A 27,541-nucleotide genomic window follows, 5' to 3' on the forward strand; every position below is an offset into this window, starting at 1 on the left:
GGGTTTGAACCACCAGCCTTCTGGTTAGCAGTCAAGTGCTTTAGCCACTATGCTACCAGAGCTCCCAACAAAAGAATATTATTAACCTTAATTTTATGTATGGCTTTCACATATGTTTTCACTAAATCTTATTTTCATTAAAAAAAATAAATAAATAAATTACTAACCTCATGTTTTTCCCATTTAAAAGGTTCTAAGGCTCCAGGTCCAAGAGCAGTCCAGGGTGAAACTCAAAAGTGTAAGGTAATTTCCTTTTAAACTTTTACGTGAACTAACCACATCTCCCTTCTGCTGTACGTCATGTTTGCAGTAACACGTTGCTTTGTTAAAGTGTTACTAAATTAAGCATGAAATCAGTTAAGGAGTCTGTAAAAGGTAGGTGGTCTCAAAGAAGAGGGCCTTCTACTGTCTGTTGGTTGCTGTCAAGCTGATTTCCACTCATGGTGACCCCATGTGTGCACAGCAGAATTGCCCCACAGGGTTTGCATGGTTGTAAGCTTTCAGAAGCAGATCTCGGGTCTGTCTTCTGAGGTGCCTCTGGCTGGGTTCATATTGCCAGCCTTTCAGTCAGTCATTGAGCGCTTAACCATTTGTGTGTAACCCAGGGATTGACATTTGACAACCAATAAGGACTGCCACGAGGCATTCTGAATTTTTCTGCTTGGGAGCTGGGAAGCTAAACTCAGGCTGCTAATTACGTGATAGTGAGGAGAGTAGTTTTCTACACGTGATACCAAAATTATAATTCAAAATACAATTTTAAAAAATCAACTGGTAAAGCCAACTTTTGAATATGATAATATTGAATATGGTAATACTGAACATGCTAGGATTTAGAAAGAAACTGGAATAAAACAGCATAAAGGCTTAAAGCACATTACACTACTAGGTTACTCCATGAACCTAATAAAAAATATCAACCCTGGACAAAATCCAAGCCACTTTCACAGTACGCTTTCTGCTTCTGAGTACATAACACAAGCCATTCACACCATCTGCTCATATCTCAGTATGTTTGCTTGCTCCAGGCAGCCAGTGCACCTGTCGTCAGGGCCTTCCACACAAAGCCAACCTGGAAGGAGTCCCCAGCTGTTACGAGGTAGGAAAGGAAACCCTATTTACCTAGTCCTTTGACAAACTTCATAAGGCACATGATGTAACTTGTGGCTGCATTAGCAAAGACCTGGATGTTGTCAGTATTGAGAAAGGCTTCAAACACGTCAAAAACCGGAGCTTGGCCTTTTCCTGTAGAAAGAAGAGTGCAGGATTTTAGGAAAGTTAAGTTTTCCCTTGCAGGTATCTCCCATTGGGACTTGGAAAAGATCTACTGGAAAAATGTCCAGGCCTTTTTGACTGTACAGCTGGCTTGGCTCCAATGCTGTACTTCCCAGTTTAGCCTGCAGGGGAACTGCAGAAGAGATGGAGGCAAAGCTGGCTGACTGCAGGGCTGAAGCCATGTGTACGTAAATTCAGACATAAGAAAGCTCTGACAGGGCAGTTAAACGTGTAGGAATAGCATGTGTCTGAAGGCACATTCTAAATTATTCACATCTGTGCAGGCCTGAGATCCCATTTTAGAAAGGACTTCTTGCAAGGCTGGCTCTTGGCTGGTGTCCGGGGACTTGGCTCTCAGGGTATTCTGAGTTAACAGCTAACTGATAAGAGGAGTTCACTGTATAAACAATGTGGTGTATGTTGAACACTTGCTTTCTTTCTGAGAGTATGGAATTTTGGTACATGCCAGATACAAGGTGCCTCTGTGACTAGTCCCAGTAAAAACTCTGGGCACTGAGATGCTAATGGACTTCCTTGGGCAGGAATATATTGTATTGTTGTTGCTGGGGGAACAGCACATTTTGTGTGCACCTGTGTCTTGTTCCCTTATGATCCTGGCTGGGTATCCTTACTATATTGTTGTAATATATCTTAGCCATGAGTATAACTATATGCTCAGTCTCATGAGTTCTGGCAAATCTCTGAACTTAGAGATGGTTGGAAATGAATGGGCTTCCATAAAGCATGCCTAAGGAGCAGAGATGTTTAGTTTTGGGAGCCCCACACAACATCTCTGCTCCTTAGGCATGCTTTATGGAAGCCCATTCATTTCCAACCAGACCCAAAATCCAAATTCTGATTCCCCTGTGTTAGGATACTTTTCTGGGTCTTATTAGCATGAGGATGACATTTTATATTTCTACTAGGAATGAACTTAATACAGATGTCTTTCAGTCTTTTGTCCAAACTTTCATTATGAGCAGGACCTGACAATTCTTAGAGCTCTCAGCCTTTTGGCAGAACTGAGAACTTGTATCCCTGCTATACCAGATTATTTCCTGCTGATAAAACATAGCTGAATGTCAATCTTTCCTATTGTTCAATTTCCTGTTACTTTCTTTGGATAGTATGACACTTGGCATAAAGAACTAATGCTCTACAAAGGAAGAGTCATCTAAACCTTCTTACCCATGGAGTAGTCACCAACCAGGTACTCCTTCACCTCAGCCTTGTTCCCGCTGTGCACTGTTTCCAGGGCACTGAATAAGGGCCTCCATCCTGATTGGATCTGGGTGGAACACACTTCAACCAGCTCCCCAATGGAAGTGACCACCTAGAGAGGCAAAGACGGTGGCAGTTAAAATCCTTTCCTTAATAGCAGTAGGAGAATTTCTGGAAAGGATGATGTACTTCTCTGTCTCAAATTGCTGGGTTAATATTAGTAAAGAGAGTAGCCAGAACCCAAACAAATTCACTCTAAAATCATCAAAGTAAGAAGTTGCATTGCATTTCTCTAATGACTAATGTTGCCAAACAAATTTTCACATGCCTATTGGCCATTTATAAGTCCAAGGCTAACCAGAAGGGTGGTAGTTCAAACCCACCAGCCACTCCTCGGAAGGCAAGTTGGGCAATCTACTTCCGTAGTGATACCGCCTTGGAAACTAAAGGAGGGGTCGCTATGAGGCGGGGCCGACTCGATGGCACATAACAACAACATTGGCCATTTATAAATCTTTTACCTATTTTTTAAATTCAATTTTTTCTTTTCATTCTCTTTTCATTATTGAATTGCTAGAATACTTCATGTATTTCAGACACATATCCTTTATGAGCTATATGGAATGCGAATAATTTTTTTCTAGCCTTGGGCTTATCTTTTTATTTTTTAATATATTTTGAAGAGCAAAAGTTTTTAAATGTAATCTTGTATATTCATTAATTTTTCTTGTTGTGGATTATTTCTAAGAAATCTTTTCCTAACCCATAGTCTCAAAGATTATCTCTTATGCTTTCTTCTAGAAAATTTATCATTTAAATCGTAATTAAAAATTTATAGTTATGGATTTACTTTTAAGTCTATAACCAATTTTTTTTTTTGTGTGTGTGTGTATGTGTATGGTATGGCCTAAGTTAATTTATATGGACAGTCAATTGTTTAAGAAAACACTGTCCATCCCATAGAATTGTAATAGCATTTTGGTAAGAAACTGATTACCCACAAATATGACAATTTATTTCTGTATACTCTATTCAGTCCCATTCATCTGTATGTCTGTCCTTAAACCAATACCACAGTGTCTTGATTACTATAGTTTTATGATAAGTTTTGAAAGTAGGTTGTGTTAGTTCTCCAAATTTGTTTTTGCTTTTCTGATATGTTGTTCTTTCATATAAATATGAGAACTGCTTTGCCCAAAAAAGTCTGCTGGGATTTTGCACTGTCTATATACCAATTTTGGGAAAACTGTCATGTAAAAAATATTCAGTCTTTTAATCCACGAACATGGTATATTTCATAACCTAATTGGCTCTTCTCTCATTTTTCTCAGCAATGTTTTATCAGTTTCAGTGTACACATTTTAAACTTCTGTTATTATTATTATTTTTAACTATTATTTTGATGCTCTCATGAATGGAAATTTTCTTTAAATTTCATTTTTGGATAACTTCTTTGTAGTCCATAGGAATCCAGCTGATGTTATGCTGATCTTATACCCAGTGACCTAGCTAAACTCATTTATTAATTTTAGCAATTTTTTGGTAAGTTCCTTAAGATTTTCTACATACAAGAAGATCATGTAGTCTGTGAATTAAGAAGTTTTAAATAATCTGTCACAGATTCCACAAAGAATAACTGTAAGGAGTAAGCATGCAAAACATGTGGAGAAGTGCCTGCCACTGCACTCAAAATAAGCTTGCTATGATGATGATGACAATCATTACCATGACACACTCACCTGGTCTTGGACATCCTCATCACATAACTCCAGCTGCATAATGCGCTCAAAAGGTCGGAAGAGTGCTTCATTAAAGTGAAAATGAGGTGGCTCATTCCAGTCAGTGAGAACCTCTGTAAGTATATCATGGATGAAGGAAACAGCCTTCTGAGAGACATGTCTTTCCTTGTGGCAAGCAGCCTGCAAAATTCACAGGAGAAGGGAAAACCATCAGGACTTTAGCCAAGTAAGATTTTGGTTTCTGAAGGATCATTATAGGGAGGTGGAAATAGCAATTGTGTTAATGTAGAAAAATTACAAGGGATACTAAATTGCATTTTTAATAATTTAACCAATTGATCAGACACACCTCCAATTTCACTTTAATGCTTCTGGAAAAATGAGATTTTAGTAATCTCCCTCCCCCATAACATAACAGTTTTACTGGATGTATTAAACATGCTCACTATAGAGATATCAGAACCCTGTCTAAGAACTGCTCATGGTCTTATTTCTTAGCCTTGTCCCAAACAAAGGAAGATCAGATGAATCATTTGCCCCTCAGTAAGGCGGATCAGTTGTAACAATAACTCCAATTTGTTCACACCTCTTTGTATGCATGCCCTTTTGTAGTCCTCTCCCATACTAACCTTGGGCTTGGATGTGTGACTTGCTTTGGACACTGGAACAACAGCAAACATTACATAAGCACTGATTTCAAAAGTACTTGTGATTTGGGGTTTACCCTCTTGCAGTTCTTTTGAAGCCTAAGAATACCATGTGAATAACCCTAGACTAGCCTGCTGGAGGATAGGAGGTGATGTAGAGAAAGATCCACTTGCCCAGCCATCTGTCAAGGCTATCATTGAAGCAGGCTGCCTAGTATTTACACTAGTAAGGCCAGGTGAGGTCAGTCAAGCCTGGTTCAGATCAGAACTGCCCACTGAGCACAGCTCAAATTTGTGACTCATAGTATCACAGCTAAATGAATGGCTGCTGCTTTAAGCCATGACTTTTTAGAGTGGTTTGTCTTACCACTACCAAATAAGTGCTAGAGGGCTATGTGAGAATAGTTCTCTCTGTAAACCAAGGTAATGATTTTTCCTCATCAACTTAGAAATAGCCAGTTATCACTGACTGAGATGCTTATGAAGCTGAGTAGGATCCAAGTTCAGTCCCCCTTTTGTCTATTACCTTGGTTAGAGGCAGATAAGTAAACATGGTAACTCAGTTCCTTAAGAGCTGAGCTGAATTGAGGCCCAGTCCTCCATCCTGTTCATTATTATTCCCACCTTGGTTAAGACAGATGGGCAGACATGATAAACTCATGAATCAAAGTTCAGTCCACATCTTGTCTGTTACCTTGGTTGGAGGCAGATACGTAAACATGCTAACTCGGTTCCTTAAGAGCTGAGCTGAATTGAAGCTCAGTTCACATATCCTCTCCACTGTTATCCCCCACCCTAGCTAGAAACAGTGAGATAGGTATGTTAATGCATTTTCTTAAAGCTGCTTTTCAGAAAACAACTTGAAATCAACTTTGGCCCAGAGACATGCACAGTGAGGCAAAGGAAACAAACTTGCTCAGAACTGACATCCTCCCCTCTGCCCAAGTCCCAGTCAGCTGATGATAGGAGGTCGGTGTGACTCATCCGGTGTGCAAGCGTACTGCATTAAAAATTGACTGTCCCTTTAAACCGTGGCAAAGGAAGCCTCAGCCAATCCCCAGTTAATTCACACCCAAATTCCTGAAATTTTTATGAATATGTATAAGCCTGTCTCCCGAACTTTACAAAAACCATATCCCAACCCCCATTCGGGGAGTCAGATTTGGGTACTGGCCCCTGTTTCCTTGTGTTACCGTTTTGCAATAAATAATTTTCTCTCCTCTTAATCATTCAGTGTAGAAACTAGTTTGGCCTGATTGTGCACCAGACAGGGACCCATGTTTGGTCTGCCTTCACTTAAATGTAGAGTTACGGAAGAATAAATCATACAAACAGAATTCCTCTGGAGAGTAAAGGTATGCAACTGTTTTAATTTTGGGATGTATAGTTTCAGACAGACTAGGAAGAAGGAAGAGGTCATCCACTTCTCAAAGAATTGGCCAGGGAAAACCTTATGAATAGCAGAGAAACACTGTCTGTTATATTACTATGCAACTTTATGAACAGCCCAGAAAGATTGTCTGGTAAGTGCAGGAGGACGAGCCACTTAGGTCCAAAGGCTCTCAAAATACTACTGGGAAAGAGATACATCATCAGACTAGAGCCAAACCTACTGATATCGATAAAGTAAAGCTTTTGAGACCTCCATTTGCTGACGTGACAGGACTCAAATTGAGGAGAAACAGCTGCAAACATTCATTAATAATCAGAACATGGAATGTAATGTAATTATGAATCTAGGAAAATTGAAAGTTGTCAAAAATGAAATGGGATGCATAAAGATTGATAGTTTAGGCATTAGTGAGCTGAAATGGACTGGTTTTTGCCATTTTGAATCAGACAACCATATGATCTACTGTGCTGGGAATAACAATTTGAAGAGGAATGGCATGACATTCATCATCACAAAGGATGTTTCAAGATCTATCTTAAAGTACAATGCTGTCAGTGATAGGATAATATCTGTATGCCTACAAGGAAGACCAGTTAATATGACTATTGTTCAAATATATGCACCAACCACCAAAGCCAAAGATGAGGAAATGGAAGATTTTTATCAACTTTTGCAGTTTGAACTTGACCAAACATGGAATCAAGATGTGTTAATTATCACTGCAATGCAAAAGTGTAAAACAAAGAAGAATACTGGTAGTTGGAAATTTTAGCCTTGGTGTCAGAAATAATGCTGGAGATTGCGTGATAGAATTTTGCAAGACTAACGACCTATTCACTGCAAATACCTTTTTCAACAACACAAACAGTGGCTATACATGTGGACTTCACCAGATGGAATCCACAGGAATCACATAGACTACATCTGTGGCAAGAGGCTATCAAAAAGCTAATATCTTCAGCCAAAACCAGGCCAGGAGCTGATTGTGGAACAGACCATCAACTGCTCATATGCATGTTCAACTTGAAGTTGAACAAGGCCACAAGAGCCAAAATATGGCCTTGAATACATCTCTCCTGAATTTAGAGATGATCTAAAGGATAGATTTGATGCATTGAACACAATGAATGGAAACCAGATGAATTGTGGGATGACAACAAGAGCATCATCCATAAAGAAAGCAAGAAGTCATTAAAAAGACATGAAAAGAAGAGAAGACCAAAATGGATGACAGAAGAGACTCTGAAATTTGCCCTTGAGTGGAGAGTAGCCAAAGCAAATGGAAGAAATGACAAGATGAAAGAACTGATTAGATGATTTCAAAGAGCAGCTTGAACAGACAAAAACAATTACTATAATGAAATGTGTAAAGACTTGGAGTTAGAAAACCAAAAGGGAAGAACAGGCTCGGCATTTCTCAAGATGAAAGAACTAAGGAAAAAATTTAAACCTCCAGTTGCAATATTGAAAGATTCTATGGGCAAAATATTGAATGATGCAGGAAACATCAAAAGAAGATGGAGGGTATACACAGAGTCACTGTACCAAAAAGAACTGGTCGATCTTCATCCATTTCAGGAGGTGGCATATGATCAAGAACCAATGGTACTGAAAGAAGAAGTCAAAGCTGCACTGAAGGAACTGGTGAAGAACAAGGCTCCAGGAACTGATGGAATACCCATTGAGATGTTTCAACAAACGGATGTCCCACTGGAGGCACTCACTCGGTTATGCCAAGAGATTTGGAAGACAGCTACCTGGCCAACTGACTGGAAGAAATCCATATCTGTACCCATTCCAAAGAAAGGTGATCTCACAAAATGTGGAAATTATAGAACAATACCATTAATATCTATCTCACAAGTACAATTTTACTGAAGATAATTCAAAAAGGTTGCAGCAGTATACTGACAGAGAACTTTCAGAGGTGCAAACTGGATTCAGAAGAGAACGTGGAACAAAGGATATCATTGCTGATGTCAGATGGATCTTGGCTCAAAGCAAAGAATACCAGAAAGATGTTTACTTGTGTTTTACTGGCTATGCAAAAGCATTTGATTGTGTAGATCATAACAAATTGTGGGTAACATTGAAAAGAATGGGAATTGCAGAACACTTACTTGTACTCATGAGGAATCTGTACATTGACCAGGAGGTTGTTGTTCGAACAGAACAAGGGGACACTGCGTGGTTTAAAACCAAGAAGGGACTGTTTCAGGGCTGTATCCTTTCCCCATACTTATTCAATTTATATGCTAAACAAATAATCTGAGAAGCTGGAGTATATGAAGAAGAATGTGGCATCAAGATTGGAGGAAGAATCATTAACAACCTGCGATACATTGATGACACAACTTTGCTTGCTGAAAGTGAGGATGACTTGAGGCACTTACTGATGAAGATTGAAGAATACAGTCTGCAGTATTACATCTCAATATAAAGAAAACAAAAATCCTCACAACTGGACCTATAAGCAGCATCATGATAAATGGAGAAAAGACTGAGGTTGTCAAAGACTTCACATTGCTTGGTTCTACAATCAACACCAATGGAAGCATCAGTCAGGATCAGATGACGTACAACACTGGGCAAGTAGGCTGCAAAGGACCTCTTTCAAGTGATGAGAAGCAAAGGTGTCTTGTTGAGGACTAAGGTGCACCTGGCACAAGCCATGGTATTTTCAATTACCTTATATGCATGTGAGAGCAGGACAATGAATAAAGAAGACCGAAGAAGAACTAATGCTTTTGAGCTGTGATGCTGGTGAAGAATGCTGAAAGTACCATGGACTGCTAAAAGAACTAACAGATCTGTCCTGGAGGAAGGGCAGCCAGAATGCTCCCTGGAAGCAAGAATGGCCAGACTTCGTCTCACCTACTTTGGTCATGTTGTCAGAAGGAACCATTCCATAGAGAAGGAATTCATGCTTGGTAAGGTGGAGGTTTGACAAAAGAGGGGAAGGCCCTCAACGAGATGGACTGACACAATGGCTGTGGCGATGGACTCAAGTACAGCAAGGAACATGGAGCTGGTGTGGGACCGGGCAGTGTTCTGTTCTGCTGTGCATGGGGTCGCTATGAGTCAGAGACAACTTGACAGCACCTAACAACAACATCATAGTTTCCTTACTGAGAAGATAGTGCCGTAAGTATATTTAGCTTTTTTAAAATTTTTTTTTTTTAAGAAATGAGAGATTGTTGTTTTTGTTATGTGCCATCAAGTCAGACCTGACTCATAGTGACCCCTCCTTGGGTTTTCGAGGTGGTATCACTATTGAAATAGATTGCCCAACCTTCCTTCTGAGGAGTGGCTGGTGGGTTTGAGACATCAGCAGGAACAAAATGAAGATATTAGGAATTACCTACTTATCTTTCAGTTCCACACTCATCTAGATTGATACTAGATCACAAAAAAGGAAAAACTGGCTGTATAATGTACCTGAGTTGGATAACTGCAATGAATAGGATCATATTACGACCAGAGTAGCATTTTGGGAGTGATTTTTCAGATGTCATGAGGGATAACCAGAGAACAACGTGGTTTGGGAAACTTCCCCTTGCTTTACGGCCCTGGTGCCCTTTGTCTACACAATGCCTGGAAACCTGTGTGGTGTCACTGTTGTGGTGTTCCCTGAGACAGCTGGTCCTTCTAGTAGTTCCAGCAGTTCTGGCTACTGGCCACTTCCCAGGTACTCACTTCCACCAGGTGTGGGGCCACAAGGCTCCAGCTGCGCATCACGTGGAGCAGGGGCCGCGATTTGCTCCGGACGATCCTCAGCATGGCATCCCCCAGGCGGAACAGGTGGAGGGCACTTTTTCGGTCTTGGGTGGATTTAACTTCTCCTACAAGAAGGCAAGACCACAAACATCATAAAAACCATGCACAGAAATAGTCGGACCAACTCAAGCACACAGAGGATGAAAACTGAGGTGATAACTCCCCTGCCCTCTGTCAGAACAGAACTGATGAGCATGCTGGTATTGCATAGATGCCTACTGAACAGCAGAGGTAGTTAGCTACACACACACACACACACACACACACACACACATGAGCCTCTACGCTCAGGTCTAACAGCTCCAACAAGGACGTAGGAACGATTTGGTATCTCTTAGAGTACAGCGCTACTGAACTCAACATCTACTCACGCAGATGATCTCTTTCAACTACTTTGCCATGTCACTTGGGCTTCCCCATTTCCTTTTTGTTCACTCTGTCCTATCACTTCTCCGTACTTCCTACAAAATATTCATCTTTCCTGGACTCTTCCAACCAGAATGTTCCTTTGTAATTAGTCTTGCCATGGCAAATACACTCTGAGGTAACATAATCACTGACGTAGATTAAATGATTATAATATATCAGATATTGTGTGTTGCTTTACCTCTTTAATTACTTAAATTTTAAAGCATCTTTAAGAAGTAAATGTAATCATTGCCATTGTACAGATCAGAAAGTTGTAACTTTTATCTGATTCCAAAGCCAATGTGTCTTCCTCCTCCGCTTGGGTTCTCTTCCTGACCCCGGTCCTCATCCTCTGGAAGCTCAGGGCCTGATGCTGATTTCAACAGAGAAGCTTTGAGGGCTCTGGGCTCATAGTTACACTAGAAGTCTCACAGGTTTGAGAGGCTGGCTTGATAGAGCCAAGGTTTTATAATCTATTAAAAACCAGTTGGGAAAGGACTGTATTTCTTAGATTAGAACCTGCTATAAGGATCAAAAGGATAAATAATTACACTTGGAAGCTCAGATTCTTAAAGATGAAAGGGACCTAAGAGATTGCAAGGTTCAACCTGCCACCAGCATATTCTCCCAACACATGGCTCTGTGGCTCCTGTCTGCACTCATCTGGGAAAGAAGCTCACTGTTTCAAGGAGGGTCTGTGCTGCCATTCCACGTGTGAGCAACCCGCCATTCATTTGGGACCCGTGGGTAGGTGAGTTCAACTCTACTCCCTCTTCCATAAGGCTGGCCTTCAAGAGGGCCTTTCCTCTTTGCCTGGCCTGATTCACGAAGACAGGAATAACGACCATCATTACTGAGCTACACCTCGAGAGCAGTGTTTCTAAGAGAAGGATCAGATTTCTGTTGATCCATCCTACTTTCTCTCTTACCAATCTCTTTTAGAATCAGTAGCTGCTCTGCAGATTAGCTGGACTGAGGGGAGTGGTATGGTTTGTGACATGGAGAAAGGTTCCAACTTTCATAGGAAGCACCCTTAGTAGTTTTATATCAGAAGCACAAAACTTAATCAAACCACCTGGAACAGTGGTAGCAGCAATATTTCCATTCACAAAGAATAGTATACCCCATGGAACATAGGGTGCCTCAAAACCAAATGACAAATCTGCACTGGACCTTAGCCAGGGTGGCCATGTGCAAAGGGAATGTGGTCTCCATTCTTCAGGATGCCTTTGGTATCTGAGACGGGGCTGTCTCCTGCCTCCCTCATGGCACAATTTCCCTAGGGAAAGAATTACCTGGCATTGCCAGAGAGTAGTCGACCGTGTCTATCACAGAATGGAAAAGCTGAGACTGTGAAGCTTTCTTCAGCTGGTAAAGAAAACCTCCCAAAGCCACTAGGTTCAACTTATCTGTAGCCTCTTCAAAAAGCCTGGATGCAAACAAAAAAAGATATGTTACTTGGAAAGAATCCAGCAGAGTCTTTATGGCAGAGTAATTATGGTAATTTTGTTAGACGTGATGAATGAAAATGCTGTGTAAACACTACAAACAAATGCATGGTACTACTCTATCTATTAGTACTGTGTACAAGTGTGCTCTTGCCACTGGATTTTAATTCCAATGGCACCAGCCATATTTTTTAAAAATTCCTCCACTCTCCTAGCCTAGCTGAGGCCATGGTGTGCACTCATAAGACATTTGGCAAGAAGCTGAAATATGACATTGTGTCCTTCCCAAAAAATGTGTAACTGGGAACAAAACTCTCAGAGTTAGCTTTAATTTCTAAGTTATTAAAAACAGCTTCATCTTTCCAATGAAGTAGTCAAGGACCAGGAAGACAGAAGAACTTGCCCGAGATCACAGAGCAAGTGGCAAAGCTTTTACCAGGTGGTCTGGCCTCCTAGCTGACAGTCTCAGCAACTAGGGAACATTTCACTCCAAGTATGGAGTGTGGAGGTGGATAGAGGGGCTTTGAAAAGATCACAGTGGTTCCTGGAATGGTTTCAGGACCAGAATAGAGGGGGAGCCCTGGATGTGGGTGCTGCTAACAGGCAATGGGTGCCACATGGTCAGAAGCCCATCTGGGGTAAACGGGGGTATGGCCTACACACCTGTCAGCCTGGGTGGAGAGGGTGAGCACTGCCTTGGCAGCACTACTCCCACTCATGAGGCTACCACCACGGAAGTCAGAGGCCCGGCCTCGGCTGCCTTCCCTGACGAGGTCTTGGATGGAGAGAGGCTGGATGACCGGGGTCGAGCTTAGGGAGCTCCCCTGTTCCAGGCTCAGCTCCTGGGGTGAGCCTTCACACTCAGGGTCCCCGAGAAGTCCAGAGCCACCAGACGGCTTCTGAGGCTGGCTAATGGTCAGAGGGGGCTGCGAGGTGCCATCACTGAAGTGGTTGTGTTCCAACGTGCCCACGTACTCACAGACCCTAGAGGATCACAGACAAGCAGCTGGTAAGTGTTGCCTCTCAGCCTAGCCAGTTTCCTAAACCCCTTAGTAAGGCACAAAGGAAATTCAGCCACCTACAATCGTCCAGTTTCTTCTCTTGTCCTCTTAACATAGGTGCCACCTCTCTGTAATTATCTATTTCCTACACATATTACTGTAGTAGTCTTTGAGTTGGACCAGATAGCCTGGAAATGGGGCAAGCATTCCATGGATCCTCTCACCCCGTGCTGGGAGGAAGGCAGGCAACAATGATGCCCCGTCCGTCCTGCCTGGTCCTGGCCAGCTCACTGGCTTAGCTTGGTTTTAGCTAGTTTCCCAAGGGATTCTTTCCCTCCACAGAGTTTTCCAATTAGGACTTGGAAGCACTGCCTTACTTTGGATCCTGAATGAGTGTGTGTATGGCTGGCAGCCATCTGGCCATAGTGGGCCTCTCTCAGGGGTCTGCCTTTATGGATAAAGACCATCCTCGATAATCCATTCTGAAATTCTGTAATTAGGAAAAATTTCACATCCTGTACAAATTGCTTAGGTATGATTTAAGGTTTTTTTTCTTTTTCCCTTGGGAGAGTAGCAGGTCACACACCTCCATATTAAACCCATTCTGGTCCAGGCTAATTCATCCTGGTTCTTTTAGACATGGCTCTCAAGATCTGTTTTTCAACCTTTAAGTAATCTGCATGCTTTTCTTTCTTTGAAACCTGACAAATTACTCATAGCTATAGTTACTTTAGGAGCCTGGCAGTTCAAACCCAGCCAGCAGTGCTGTGGGAGAAAGACCTGGCAGTCTGCTCCTGAGAAGGATACTGCCGAGGAAACCCCAGGGGACAGTTCTACTCAGTCCCGTGGGGCCACTATGAATTGCCACTGACTTGATGGCTCCTAATGACCACAACCTATTTCCTTTGAGGAAGTCCAACTGAACCCTGATCTCGTCAGTGCCCTAGGCGAGTCCTGGGCGCCTGACCACTGCTCTGAGCCATCATCAGCTCCTCTGACTGCCCCACTACTGCCCTGACCGAACTCAACTTGGTGTGAGTTATCCAGCTAGTGCCCCCCACACTGCCAATGTGTCTCCCTCTTCCTGGCAATGCTCCTCCCATCTTACTGTAGCCAGCGAATGGCAGCGTCTGGGGAGACATGGCTTTTAGTCTTAGTGGTGGGAGGACTAAGCTCTGGAGCTATTGCTTTGTTTTCACCTTATCGGCAACTACGTAACAGATTTTCTTTTGACTTTGGTTCTAGGAAGCTTAGCCAAGTCATCAAGTTAATTGGACTGCCTTTGGCATGGATGAAGCATTTCATGTTTTTCTTTTGCCTAGTTAAATTAAAAATAGGCAATTTGTACTTTATGTATCCACATAAGCTACCAAAAATCCTCTGTAAAACAAAGCAAATGTTAATTAACAAAGTAATGTTATAGCATGGACATATGACTAGCTTTTCAGATCCACACAGTATTCACTTGGTTTATACAGTTTTGTACCATCCACTCTTTAAGATACTGACTTTTAGTCCTTGGTATAAGACATCTGCTTCTTGTAGAAAAGGTCAACAGCTAAATCCCAATTTCCCACATCCACTTCTGTCACTCTGTTCTCCAAAACATACGTTCAATTGAGCCCTTTTCTCCTCCACTCTTTAACTCTCTTTTAGAGTGTGGTCAGACTCTGAGAATGATAATCATCAACTATGAAGTTGCTGGCTGACTCTTGACACACCCCTCCTCCCACCCCAGGCTCCCCAAGCAGGCTTGGTGCCACTGGGGGTAGGGAATCCCGCCATGCACCTGAACACGTGTGGCCAGCAGTCCGCATTGTGGCTCCCCATCTCCAGGCCTACGCTGAGGATGGCATCCATGCATAAGACGTGGGCTGTGTGTAGCCACACCCCCTGCGCCTTCCCCATCTGCTCCAGTTTCTGCTCCACTTTTAGTTTCACTGTGCCAGAAAGACATTTATTAAAATAACAGTCTGAGTGAGGGAGACAGAAAGGGAGAGAGAAAGGATGAAAATGAAAGGATGTGCTGTGGTGCAAGGGCGCAGCAAGCTCCCACATGGCAGGTCGCCATGGCCCACCATGCAAACCACCAGCCCAGGCCCACAGATATTGGATCCCCTGGCCCTGTGGCTTCAGAAGCCAGTGGGTTCTGAACAGATTGGTGTCATTGCCTGTCCAGAGGTTCTGGGTCAGGCATAGTGGTGAGGATGGGCTTCGTGGACCAACTCCAGCTAAAGCCATCTGGGCCATATCTTTCATCTTTCCCTATGCATTCAAACTGGTAATACAGAAGAGTTCTTGGTGGTCTGCAAGTTTTCTGGGAGATTTTCCTAACGTCATACTTTTATTCTGATGATTATTAAAACAACTTATATATGCACATTCTGAGCACCTAGATGACTGCTTTAAAACTGACAACTGTCATATCACTTCCTTCTCTGTATTTACATTTGTACTTGTGATCTCTAAATAATAGTTCTTTATTGTTGATAGCTAATCAGAGAGGATGTAGAAGGTAACTTAAGGTGTCAATGATACAAAATGGCAAGTCAAGGCCAAATGACACAGTGCCCCCCCATAAATAAAGGCTTTAGGCTGTTGGAAGATGGAGTAATGGTGGGATAATTGAGTGATGGCCCAGATCTCAGAAAGACAGCAAGCTAACTTCAGTAGAATCTTCGAATCTATTATAAATGGCAAACTGATTTTTAGCAGAAAGTCATTTGCGTCATGAATGTGACATTGGTCTTTTATTTGTATATAATTTAAATACTAGTTTACATTTTATATATTCACTTTTTAAAATAACTATAAACATAAGGAGGAACTCTGGCAGTGTACTACCTAAGGCACTTGACTGTTCACCAGAAGGCTGGCAGTTCAAACCCACCAGCCACTCCTCGGAAGGAAGGTTGGGCAATCTACTTCTGTAGTGATACTGCCTCGGAAACCCAAGGAGGGGTTGCTATGAGTTGGGTCCGACTCAATGGCACATAACAACAACAACATAAACATAAGGATTCTTACGAAATTTATGGTTGTACATGGGTGGCACAATGGTTAAGCACTTGACTACTAACCAAAAAGTCGGCAGTTTGAACCCACCCAGAGGTACCTTGGAAGACTGGCCTGGTGATCTGCTTCCAAAAGGTCACAGCCAGTAAAACCCTATGGGCACAGTTCTGCTGACACCCATGGGGTCACCACGAGTCAAAATCGACTCAATGGCAACTCAATAGCAATAGAAGTGATGGTCATACATATGTAAGCAAAATTGTGATAGTCTTTTTTTCAGTTAGTGATGGAGATCTGTGGGGACAATTCTGCCTTCAAATGAGTCTCTATATACCACTCAAGTTTGAGGAACACTGATCTAAATTGTTTCTTTCAGTTAAAAAATGTACTGTTTCTGAGATGAGCTATTTTAAATATTCGATATAATGTATAAGAAAAATTTGGACCAACTTTCCCATTTTCCTCTGTTTGTTGCCTGCCTTTTATCTTTGATTGCTATTGGAAAAGCCATTCTCTCTCATTATAGCTAGATAATCATCAGCTTCAATAACTAACTGAAATTAATAAAGTTAAAAATCAACCCTTCCTTCTGAGTCCATAAAGCTCAGATTTTTCTCTGACAAGAACAAAGTCTTTCCAAGTTTCCCCTCATTCATTTCCCTCATGTGCTCGACTTTCCTGCTGCCTGTCCCCTGTAGAGCCTGACAAACCAAACCAAACTCACTGCCGTGGAGTCAGACCTGACTCACAGTCAGACCCAAGGAGGGGTTGCTATGAGTCGGATCTGACTCAGCGGCACATAATAACAACAACAACAAAGTCTAAGGCACTTATAAGCTCTGGGCTTTCAATCCCTATTGAAGGGGGTTTGTGTTTCTTCTTTCCTTAAGGTTCCGTCCAAAACCTTCCAAAGTGGCTATGAACTTATGTTCAGGAATCAACCTTTTTTCATGTTAAAAAGGTAATTAAAAAGAAACCCAAGGAAACCCTCCTTGGGTTTCTGAGGCAATATCACTATGGAAGTAGATTGTCCAACCTTCCTTCTGAGGAGTGGCTGGTGGGTATGCTCTTCCATGAAGCCCCAAAGACAGTGGTGAGATGTGAATAGCTCAGCCAGGTGGGCCTCTGGAATCCCACAGGACTCCTGTTAGCAGCCAACTGCACTTTCCTTGCCCCCGGGGCCAGTATTTCCCTCGCAACCAGAGGGATCTACTGTAAGAACCCTGTAGGGCCAGCCACATAAACCACACCCCAGCCTGTGGTCCAAAGGAGATCCTGTCGTTAGAGGAATACATATACCACATATCACACACAGAATGAGCCCTAGCATCTGCTCATGAGTGTGGGTGTGGACAGGTGTGTACATACTACAAACAAGTACCAGGTGACTTTGGCTCTGTAGCTGTTACCTTGTGTGATGGCATCACTGGGTTCTTGGACTTCCCGCTCCTCTTTCTCTTCTTGAACACACGAGGCAGCTGCCATCTGAGCAAGGGCTGAGGCACAGTTAGCGGCAACCCCTTTAGAGGAAACAGTTTCTTCTTAACCAGTTTCACTCTCCAACCACTCACCTAGCAGGACCCCTTCCAAAGGACTTATTTCCTTGGACCATTTACATGGTGTTCATAGAGGCCTGGTGGTATAAACAGTTAAGAGCTTGGCTGCTCACCGGGTGGTTTGAATCCACCCAGCCACTCGTGAGAGAAAGACCTCACAACAGACAAGAAAATCCTATGGTGTATTTCTACTCTATCAGATGGGGTCACTGTGAGTCTAAACAACTTGACTGCACCTAACAACAGCAATAGCACTGTGTTCTGTGGGAACATCTCCTCACTTCAGGGCTCAGGGAATACCACTCCCACCTGTACCTAGAGCACAGCTCAGCCTGGCAGCTTTCCTCAGCCCATCGAGGCTCATGCAGATGGCATCACGTTCCTTTTGGTTCTGCTCTTTGATGCCTTCAGCTCCCAGAATGAAGGCCAGTCCTTTGGAGCTCCCTGCCATCCGACCAGTCAGGGGGGTTGATAAAGTATCGATCAAGTTCTTCCAGCAGCCAATCAGAATATAGCGAGCAAATGCCACACCTAGGACACGGAGGGGTATGGGTCACTTTCTGGAGACAAAAACCTACCTAGCAATGAATGGCGTGTGATTCTTTGACCATCGAATTAGCAATACTGAGCTGTAGTCAGTTCTACTACAGGAAGTAGCATTAAATGGATTATGTTGGATTGTTTTTCACTTTCTGCTTATAAATAATGAATGTTGCATCATCAGCTGCCTGATGGTAAGTAACTTCCATCAGTTACTTTTTCTACTAAGACAAAACCTTAATTCATTTATGTCACCACAGAAAGCTGCTACATAAAAATTTAATTGCTGGTAGCACATACAATGTATGTTTATTCATAAACCCAAGACCCAAGTCATTACCTGCCACTGTGGAGTCATCAATCCTCCTGCTCTGGGTGAAAGGAGACTCGGTAGAAGCCGAGGCCATCAACTGACCCCCGATTGCACTGCTCTCTAAGCCATCAATGTCTGTCAAGAAAAAAGAGCAAGGTTTTCCTAAGCAAAACATTTCATTCAAAAATAAGCAAGCAAATGGCCACCACAGTAGCCATGTTTATTGTAGAAATATTTGCTGTATCTGTAATGCACCAAGTTTGCAATAGCCATTTGTCAGAATTTAATAATTTTTACAATTCCTTCCATCTATTTTCCTTTCATAGTCAGGGCATTCTTTTGTCATGTTGTTGCCTATTTCTTATTTGAAAAAAATAAAGATAAATTCATCTATCTCTGCCATTGGAGAATCTATTGATTTAGATATTTTTTTATCTTTGAATATCCATCTTATTCAAAAGCATGACACTATTTCCAACTTGTATACACTTCATAATTAATTTCTTATAATTCTTTATTTGCCACATGTGCATTTATAAACAGATAAAATATGCTCATGTACAGGTTACTCTAACATGGATTCTCTTTCAGAGCTTTTTCATAAGAATTAGTAAGATAATAAAACTCTTTGGTGACACACTGCTGTATTTTGATTCCAAAGTATAACACTTTGATGATAATACCTTACAATTTTCAAAGTGTTTTGAAATACTTTTTTTTCATTTGATTTTTCCAACAACTCAAAGTAGTTAGGCGGAGTAAGTATTATTTTTCCTATTTCACAAAGCAGGAAACAAATTTTCAAACAAATTATGTAAATTGCTCAAGGCCCTGAGGCTGGTAAAGGAAGGGATTAGGATTAGTATTCATGCCTTCTGATTCCTAGTCCAGGTCTCTTCACAACATTCATTTCTAGCTCAATATGGGTTACTAATTATTCTTACTTAAAGTTGTGCTACAACATACTTTCATATAAGGAATTAGTTCCAAGAACCACTACTTAGCATTACGGGAAGAGGAGACTGGGCTTCATCCTTGGCTCTGAAAATTCAGTAGCCATGTAAAGCTGGGCCAGACATTCCATTTCCTGGGTCCCCAGCTCCCTGGTATAAAGGAAATAACCATTGGAGAAGGGCCCATGATGCTGAAGCACATGTACAACTAATACAATTGAATGCAACCCTCAAGTACATTGGGGAGGAGGGGAAGGGAAGGGAACATAAATTTATGCCCTGACATCAAAACTTTACCCTCACTTCAGTATGATGAGACGCCTTTACATGGTATTTGAAAATTAGTTCATTATAGCTTTGATTCTTGTAAAATTCCAGGAAAAGAAGCTGGAGACTTTTGAGCCACACGTGAGAATTCAGTATGGGGAGAAATCCATATAGCTGCCGAAGTGGGAAAGGCCAAATTCTCTGAATTTAACTTAAGGTCAAGTGGTCTGATGACATTAACTAGTAGTTATCAAAGTGTTAATGTTTCCTGTGTGCTAGGTAAGCACTAAAATCACTCAGTCCTATTGAACACCTTAACATTATACCAGAAATAGCCAGTTAAATATCTGTCCTACAGACATAGCAATTGAGTTTACTATTCCATTATAAGAGGAGCTCTAGTGATGCAGGGGTTAAAGCGAACCAAAAAAGTCAGGGTTTCAAACCCACAAGTTGCTCCATGGGAGAAAAATAAGGCAGTTGGCTTCTATGAAGATTTACAGCCTTGGAAACCCTACAGGGCAGTGCTATCCTATCTTATAGGGTTGCTATGAGTGGAAATCAACTTAATGGCAGTGTGGTTGAGTATTCCATAATCAAAGAAATTAACAGTAATGACTGATGAATACGGCTACTGAGAACAGTCTGTTATTTATCATTTTTGTATCTACTGAGTGACTATTATCATTAAGGTTCAGGTAAGACATTCATAGATACTGTTTTTGGCAGAAACTATGCTATTTGAAAATTAAAGCTGACATGTTTAGGCTCATCTAAATTCTAAGGCACGTATAAGCTCTAGAAAACACTTCCAATTCCTATTGAAGGGGTTTGTGAAGTCAGGTGGACATCAAGCATTGCTTATAGGTAGACCAAATATATGTATACAAATCACTAGTTTTCAAATGGATGCAAATGCTATCATGATTAAGAAAACATAAATTCATTGAAAAGGCAGTGTTGAATTCACAGTAGTGTTTAATATTACCTGCTTTCTAATCAAAGGATAGTAAAATTATAAATACTACCAAGGAAGAATCTGCATCCTTTTTTCATGTTAAAAAAGTAATTAAAAAGAAAGAAAGAAAGAAAAATCATAAAGATTTAGAATCTCCAGTTGAGGGTTTGCTTCTTGCTCCAACTTCTTTGCTTCTCAGTGTTAGCATTTCTTTTGCCTCTAAGACTCTCCTAATTTTCTTATGTTAGGCCACAAATTAACTCCTTCCCCACTCTTCTCAGTCTCCTCTCTGCATATGACACTACTGATATCACTCCATATATCTAATCTTTGCCATTCGATTTCTGCATTAATAGTTTTGTCTTTTTAGGCTCATCTAAATTCTAAGGAGCCCTGGTAGCATAGTGCCTAAGGCACTTGACTGCTATCCAGAAGGCTGGCGGTTCAAACACACCAGCTACTCCTCTGAAGGAAAGTTGGGCAATCTACTTCCATAGTGATACCGTCTCGGAAACCCAAGGAGGGGTCGCTATGAGTCGGATCTGACTCAGTGGCACATAACAACAACAACAAATTCTAAGGCACTTATAAGCTCTGGGCAACACCTTGAATCCCTACTGAAGTGGGTTTGTGTTTCTTCTTTCCTTAAGGTTCTGTCCAAAACCTTCCAAAGTGGCTATGAACTTATGTTCAGGAATCAAACTAGCTGAGTTTAAATTCCTCGCCCTCCTTTTTTTTCCTTTTGATTGATTGATTGATTGATTGCAGTGTTCCCTCCCCTCTCCTTCCCACCCCTGCTAACCAACAAAGAAAATTTCCTTCCACATGTATCAATTTCTAATGGCATGACCTTGTTTATATTATTGAATCTGTCTAATCCTGTTTCTTCATTTCTACAAAAGGGAAAAATGAAAGAACTGATTCTATTCCACTGTAGGAGTTCAACAGTATAAAGCAGGTAACATGCTGTATACAGGGCTGGGCATATAGTAAGCACTTGGAAAATGTCAGCTACACTTGTTGTCATCATTCTCTTTCTCTGGGTAATCTTGTCCCTTCCATCACATCAACTGTCACCTCTATGTGTCCAATTCCCAAAGCTGTATTTCTAGACACATTCTTATATTTCAGATCCATATTTCTAATGCCTCTAGAACATCTTTCATGCAAAGTTAATATGTCCCAAACTGCCTCAGAATCACAGCTTCCTATTTTTTTTTTTAAACATGCCATCCTTTTGCTCCTAGTTTCTGATTAGAAACTTCAGAATCACCCTTGATCTTCTAATAGTTGCCAAGTTTTGTCAGAACTCAACTGCACCTTTTTTCTTTTATTTTCACTGCCATGACCTAGTTTCAGGTGCTAATTTCTTTGCATTCAGAGAGGCAGGTGTCTTTAGTTTCTATACTCAGTCAACTCAGTTCCCTGTGTTTCCCTGCAGACAGATCATTGTTCTAGATTTTCATCTCTAATTACATCATCTTACAGCCCACTTTTTGATTTTTATTGCCCAGAAAGGAAATTCAAAAGCTCTAATATCTGACCAGGAAACTTCTCCAGGCTACCAAAGTCCACTCCAAACCTTTGAGCACACCCAGATCTTTACTGACATCACATCTGAGCCATGAAAAGCCATAAGCAGCTGTGTGTGCAAAAAAAATTTGCTGAACGCCAACAATGCACACTGCTCTCTACACTTTCTCATGAAATTTCTAATAGTTAAAAAGGATTTTAAAAACTCCAGACTTTGAAGACCAACATTCTGGGCTACTATTGGACTTCATTTTTAATTCTGGTACAGCTGGGAAGGCACTGGAGAACCACTAATATAGAGACAGGAAATGGGAACAAAGCCAGGTTTAAAACCAATCATTTTACAGTACTGGTACAATCCCAGGAGTACAGAATGACACAGGGTATCTACTAGCACGTGAGAGCTTCCAGGTATAATTCTGGGCTACATGCCCTGAAAGTACTATCTATCCCCAGAAGAGGCTAGAGTTTTGCACCAACAAACAAAGGTGCTAAGTCAGTCCTCATCCAATGGAGCACAGTGAGCCCTGCAAATTCCCACAGGAAAAAGGACAGAAGGCTCCTTGAGGTGATTCGTGACACCTCCTGGAATTTCCAGGGGAAGCTCTGTGGAAGCTGTTGTAACATCTGCTTGAAACACCATTGCTTCTCTGAAAAGGCCTTTGAAGTGTAAGCCTTCCCACCCAAATACTGCAAAGCCCTGTAGCAAGTCACTGACCGGTCAGCATCGTGATGAGGGGCAGGCTGTTGTCTTCTGGACTGCCCCAGTAGCCAGCTTCGCCAAGCATGTTCCGCTCGAGCACCTGATGGTAAAGTTCCTCAATCCAGGCTTGGGAGAAGACCATCAGCACCCCGCTGCTCTGCACCTGCTTCATGAACTCCTTCTGTGAAGAGAGATCACAGTAGACGTGACCAAATGCATCTGCCTATGAATAGGATCCTGAGCTCTTCGCTGCCTCATCCCTCCACACATCTCCTAAGTGAACCAAGGCTTCCAGGAAACACAGTGTCTTGTTTACTGGGGTTAGAGGGTGATAAACCAGGGAAAAGCAGAGGTGGAGATGTTCCAAACTTCATGAAGTTCTTTTCACTTATGACACCCTATTAAAATACCCTGTAGAAGAATTAGGAGACTGTATTCTGTATTTTACTATTTGGTGTGTGGGAAGTTTAGAAACTGCAGATATCTTTCACAGAGCTTTCTCTTCTCACTGCCCAAACAGCAGCAGAGGTGTTGGAATGTGTTCCCCAGAATAAGTGACATCTCTTGTTCCATGACTTATAGGAGGTGCTTTATTATTAGCAATTGGGAAGCTTAGGGCTGGGCACATTTTGCAATAAAATGAAGAGTTTTTACAACAATATGCCTTCATTTTCAGCAAAGGGGATAATTTCCTGCATATCTATTGATGTCAGGTAACACTGACCATGTGTTTTTCTTACTGTTGTTGAAAATATACACAGTCATACACCAACAACTGCTACATGTACAATTCAGTGATACTGGTTAATTTTTTAAATTTGTGTAACCATTCTCACCTCCTTTTCTGAATTGTTCCTTCTCCGTTAACATAAACTCATTGTCCCAAGCTTCCTATCTAACCTTTCAAGTTGCTGTTGTCAATTTGATCCTATACAGACAGTTCTTTACAAGAACACAATACTCAAGGTGACATTCTTTACAAATTAAGTGACGCTACTGTTTGGTTTACAAAGACTTCAGCAGACATTTTTGGTTTAAGATTTAAAGATTATCTCAGGGTAATAGTTTTAGAGGTTCATCCAGCCTCAGTGGCTCCAGAAAGTCTAGATTCTATGAAAATCTAAAATTCTGCTCTGTATTTTTCCTCCATTTTGACCATGTATTTTTCTTTCTTTCTCTTTTATTATGCTTTGGGTGCAAATTTACACTACAAAATTTGTTTTACACCCAACAGTTTGTGTATGTTTGATTTCATACCCCAAATACCATCCCCAACCATAACACGCTCTCCTCCACTCCCATCCCTGTGCCCCCTCCCCTTCCCGTGCCCCTTAGCTATGCACTCCTGTCTGTCCAACCTTCCCTTCATGTGACTGCTGCCCTCCTGGTGCCCCATGGCCAACCGCTCCATGGGGTGTATCTCCCTAGAGTATGTGGATGCATCACCCTGGGTTGGGTGTTCTGCATGTAAGTCTACTGTTGAGCTGAGGGTCGATCCTTGGAAGTGAGTCCAATCCCAGGCCCAAAGGGTATCCCAGGGCCATAATCTTGGGGGTTCCACCACTGACCATGTATTTTTGAACGTGTGTCTATGTGTGTCATAATGCCACTGGATGAAATTACTCGGTTCTCCAGCAGGCACTCTCAATTCTTTACCCTCTGGATCAAGGTAGGTAGCTCTGCAGCTCGCAGCGCTGTGCAAATTGCACAACTATCCCCCTATATCTCTGTCTCTTTCTGCTCTCCACAGCCCCACAAGGCATTGCCCATCACAGAGCAATGTAGAACAAAGTGTCCCATTTCTCTCGCAGCGCACTGGCACTAGGCTGTATAGGTGAGAGGCCACCGCTTTCCCTCAGAATGACTGACTCGAGCGCACACTCACCATCATGCCAGGCACCAGGGCTGGCCTTTTCCTGTAGTAGTCACCATGGGAGAGCTTCAAGTTGAGGAGCAGAGCACAGTGTGCGGCCATGTACAGGCTGTCTGCATTCATCAGCATCTGAAAGTTGAGGCTGCTGCTGCTGTCAAATCCTGGAGAGTGCATCATGCCTGAGGGAAAGAATAAGAGCCCATGGGGCTGCAAATGTACTGCTTTGCCCAAAGTTATATGGCTAGAAATTGGCAAAGGTTTGTTAGGTCCACATTCCAGGTTTTTTTGCACTATGCCAATTTGTATTTGCTACACCAGATATGGGAGCTTTGGTAGTGTAGTGCCTAAGGCACTTGACTGCTAACCAGAAGGATGGTGGTTCAAACCCACCAGCTACTCCTCTGAAGGAAGGTTGGGCAATCTACTTCCGTAGTGATACCGCCTCGGAAACCCAAGGAGGGGTCGCTATGAGTTGGGTCCGACTTGACGGCACATAACAACAACAACATGATTTATTAAGTACCTTCTATTTTCCAGAACCAATTCTTTTTTTCTTACACATTATTCCATTTGATTCTGCACACACTTGTACATTACCAGTAAAGCAGACTGCTTGGAGTACTTAAGGAATTTGCCCAAAGTTATCCATCTGGAAATTGGCAAAGGTCTTTTTAGGCCCCAATTCCAGGCTTTTTGCACCATGCTATATTGTATTTGATTGTCATTTTGGCATATGATTCCAGTATAGCATGCCTTCTCAAATAGATACCCTGTTTTCTATGCATCTTCTGATAGGACTTTATTGAAGTGTTACCAACTTTCCAGTAGCAAATTAATGAAACTACAACCTTTAGCATTCTGGCTTCTTGGTTTTCCCAGTTCAGTAACTAACATTGATTCTCCCCTCTATAATTAAGATGTGTTTGACTGTCAGGAATAGGAGGCTGGATCAGTGGCTTATTGGTAGTTATTACCAGTGAAAGACTGGATATAAAATTAGCATGAATGACTTATAAAAGTCTCCTTCTTATTTTAAGATAACATGATCTTTTTAAAGATAAAAGTTAATAAAAACATGATGAAAAACATTTTATAGAAAAGTATAAAAATAAGATCCATGGTCCCTGCTTCTCTCACACCCTATTGATATCCCTTCTCAAGCAAGACTCACTTCCTTATGCATATAGTTATCACTAATGAGATCCTCTGGTAGCATAGTGCCTAAGGCACTTGACTGCTAACCAGAAGGCTGGTGGTTCAAACCCACCAGCTACTCCTTGGAAGGAAGGTTGGGCAATCTACTTCTGCAGTGATACTGCCTCAGAAACCCAAGTCTGATAATGTAACAGTGTATATTATCATTTCTGCATTGCTAGAATAAATTTAAAAAGTCTCTTCTATGCTTCTCTTCAGAAAGTGATGAATAATAACAGAAGATGGCATGAAAAAGCCATTTTTTTTTCATTCTAGTATTGGGGCCAGTATTTTAACTATCACAGGCTACAATTTTCACTTTATCCACTTTAATAAGCTCTGCCACCTTGCTGAATTCAACATCATTCAAAACAAAAGTCCACACATTATCACCATATCTGTAGGTATTTAGAGGGCCCTTCAATCCTGTAGACAGTGTTCCAGGCATTTGAAATCTCAGTAACTCTTCAGGGAAGGCAGCCAAAGACACACAGGCCTGAAATTGACTCTGTTTCTGACCTCTGAGCCAATGCTGAATTTATAGCCTTATCAAACTGAAGTAGAACTTGAAGGGCAAATTGGGGGGCAGTGATCTGCAGAGATTGAGTGAGCTCATCTAGGCTCTTCTGATTGTTTCCCAAAGCGGTGTTTCTGTATAACTTAAATGCCACAGCTTAGGTGGAAGAAATTATTTTTCTTATTCAGGCTTGCACTGATGTCCTTTTGGAGTGGACAGAAGCCCAAAAGCTGGAGCCTACTTCCTGACCCCCTCCAACTACCTCAGTCTTTGTTAATGACCATGCATATCCCCCACATGGCTGTACGATGGTTTATTTAAGTAATGCTCTACGGGTAGACATTTAGGTTGCTTTAATTATGGAAGAAAGCTAGAATGGGGATATAACTTTTAGTACTTCTGCTAAAGCATCTGTGAGATAAATTTCTAGAAGCAGAACACATACTTTGCATTACAGAAACACAACCAAAATATCTTCTGGATAGTTTTATACCAATTTTCCCTCTCAACTGTTATGAAAACAGTAGTCTCTCTACTCTCACTAGCAGTGGTTATTATCAATTTCTTAAATCTTTGTAATAAGAATACATGATATTGCTTTGAAACATATTTAAGTCTCTGATTCTAATTATTAATGACACTGCTGTTTTACTTGCTGATGACAGAAATTGTCAGAAAAATGTTATAGAGCTTTGGGAAAAGGTACAAATAAGAAAATGAAAATAATCTGTTATAACACTATCCTGAGGTAACATCTTGATGGTAATTTTGAATCCTTTTGAAAATTACACTATAACCATTAATGATATGGAAATGGTCATAACGTAATTTTAAAAGGTTTATGGGTTCTTGAACAGTATCTGCTAAATTATAATGAAAAATCCTTCAAAAAGAATATGTAGAGAACAATTTAAGTATACAACAAAAGGAGGAATTAAGTATATTCTGGAAGTTAACAGAAGTAAACATAATATTTTAAAAAAACCTCATTGCTGTCAAGTTAATTCTGACTTGTAGCAACCCTACAGGACAGGGTAGCCCCATAAGGTTTCTAAGATTGTTATCTTTATGGGAGCAGACTGCCACATCCTTCTCCTGTGAAGTGGCTGGTGGGTTCAAACCACTGATCTTTCAGTTAACAGCCAAGTGTTTAACCACTGTATCACCAGGACTCCTTAAATATGACATGGGCTTCATAAACCATATATAT

The 27,541-nt window shown here is 41.5% G+C and overlaps 1 protein-coding gene across 1 annotated transcript in view; it reads right to left on the reverse strand.

The window, feature by feature from the left end:
• Window positions 1-27,541, reverse strand: part of ARFGEF3 (ARFGEF family member 3) — a 232,027-nt gene that overhangs the window by 53,136 nt on the left and 151,350 nt on the right. Inside the window, exons 13-24 of the mRNA XM_007946301.2 lie at window positions 24,633-24,799; window positions 22,763-22,928; window positions 18,361-18,468; window positions 17,796-18,011; window positions 17,334-17,444; window positions 14,699-14,849; window positions 12,572-12,892; window positions 11,756-11,889; window positions 9,972-10,117; window positions 4,236-4,415; window positions 2,464-2,608; window positions 1,123-1,245 (exon numbers count right to left, since the gene is read on the reverse strand). Coding sequence (XP_007944492.1) covers window positions 1,123-1,245; window positions 2,464-2,608; window positions 4,236-4,415; window positions 9,972-10,117; window positions 11,756-11,889; window positions 12,572-12,892; window positions 14,699-14,849; window positions 17,334-17,444; window positions 17,796-18,011; window positions 18,361-18,468; window positions 22,763-22,928; window positions 24,633-24,799 — 1,968 coding nt within the window. The remainder of the gene's footprint in view (window positions 1-1,122; window positions 1,246-2,463; window positions 2,609-4,235; window positions 4,416-9,971; window positions 10,118-11,755; window positions 11,890-12,571; window positions 12,893-14,698; window positions 14,850-17,333; window positions 17,445-17,795; window positions 18,012-18,360; window positions 18,469-22,762; window positions 22,929-24,632; window positions 24,800-27,541) is intronic.

Source organism: Orycteropus afer, unplaced genomic scaffold (assembly GCF_000298275.1).
Source record: "Orycteropus afer afer isolate SDZICR_OR568_19922 unplaced genomic scaffold, OryAfe1.0 scaffold00155, whole genome shotgun sequence".
NCBI classification, from domain to species: domain Eukaryota; kingdom Metazoa; phylum Chordata; class Mammalia; order Tubulidentata; family Orycteropodidae; genus Orycteropus; species Orycteropus afer.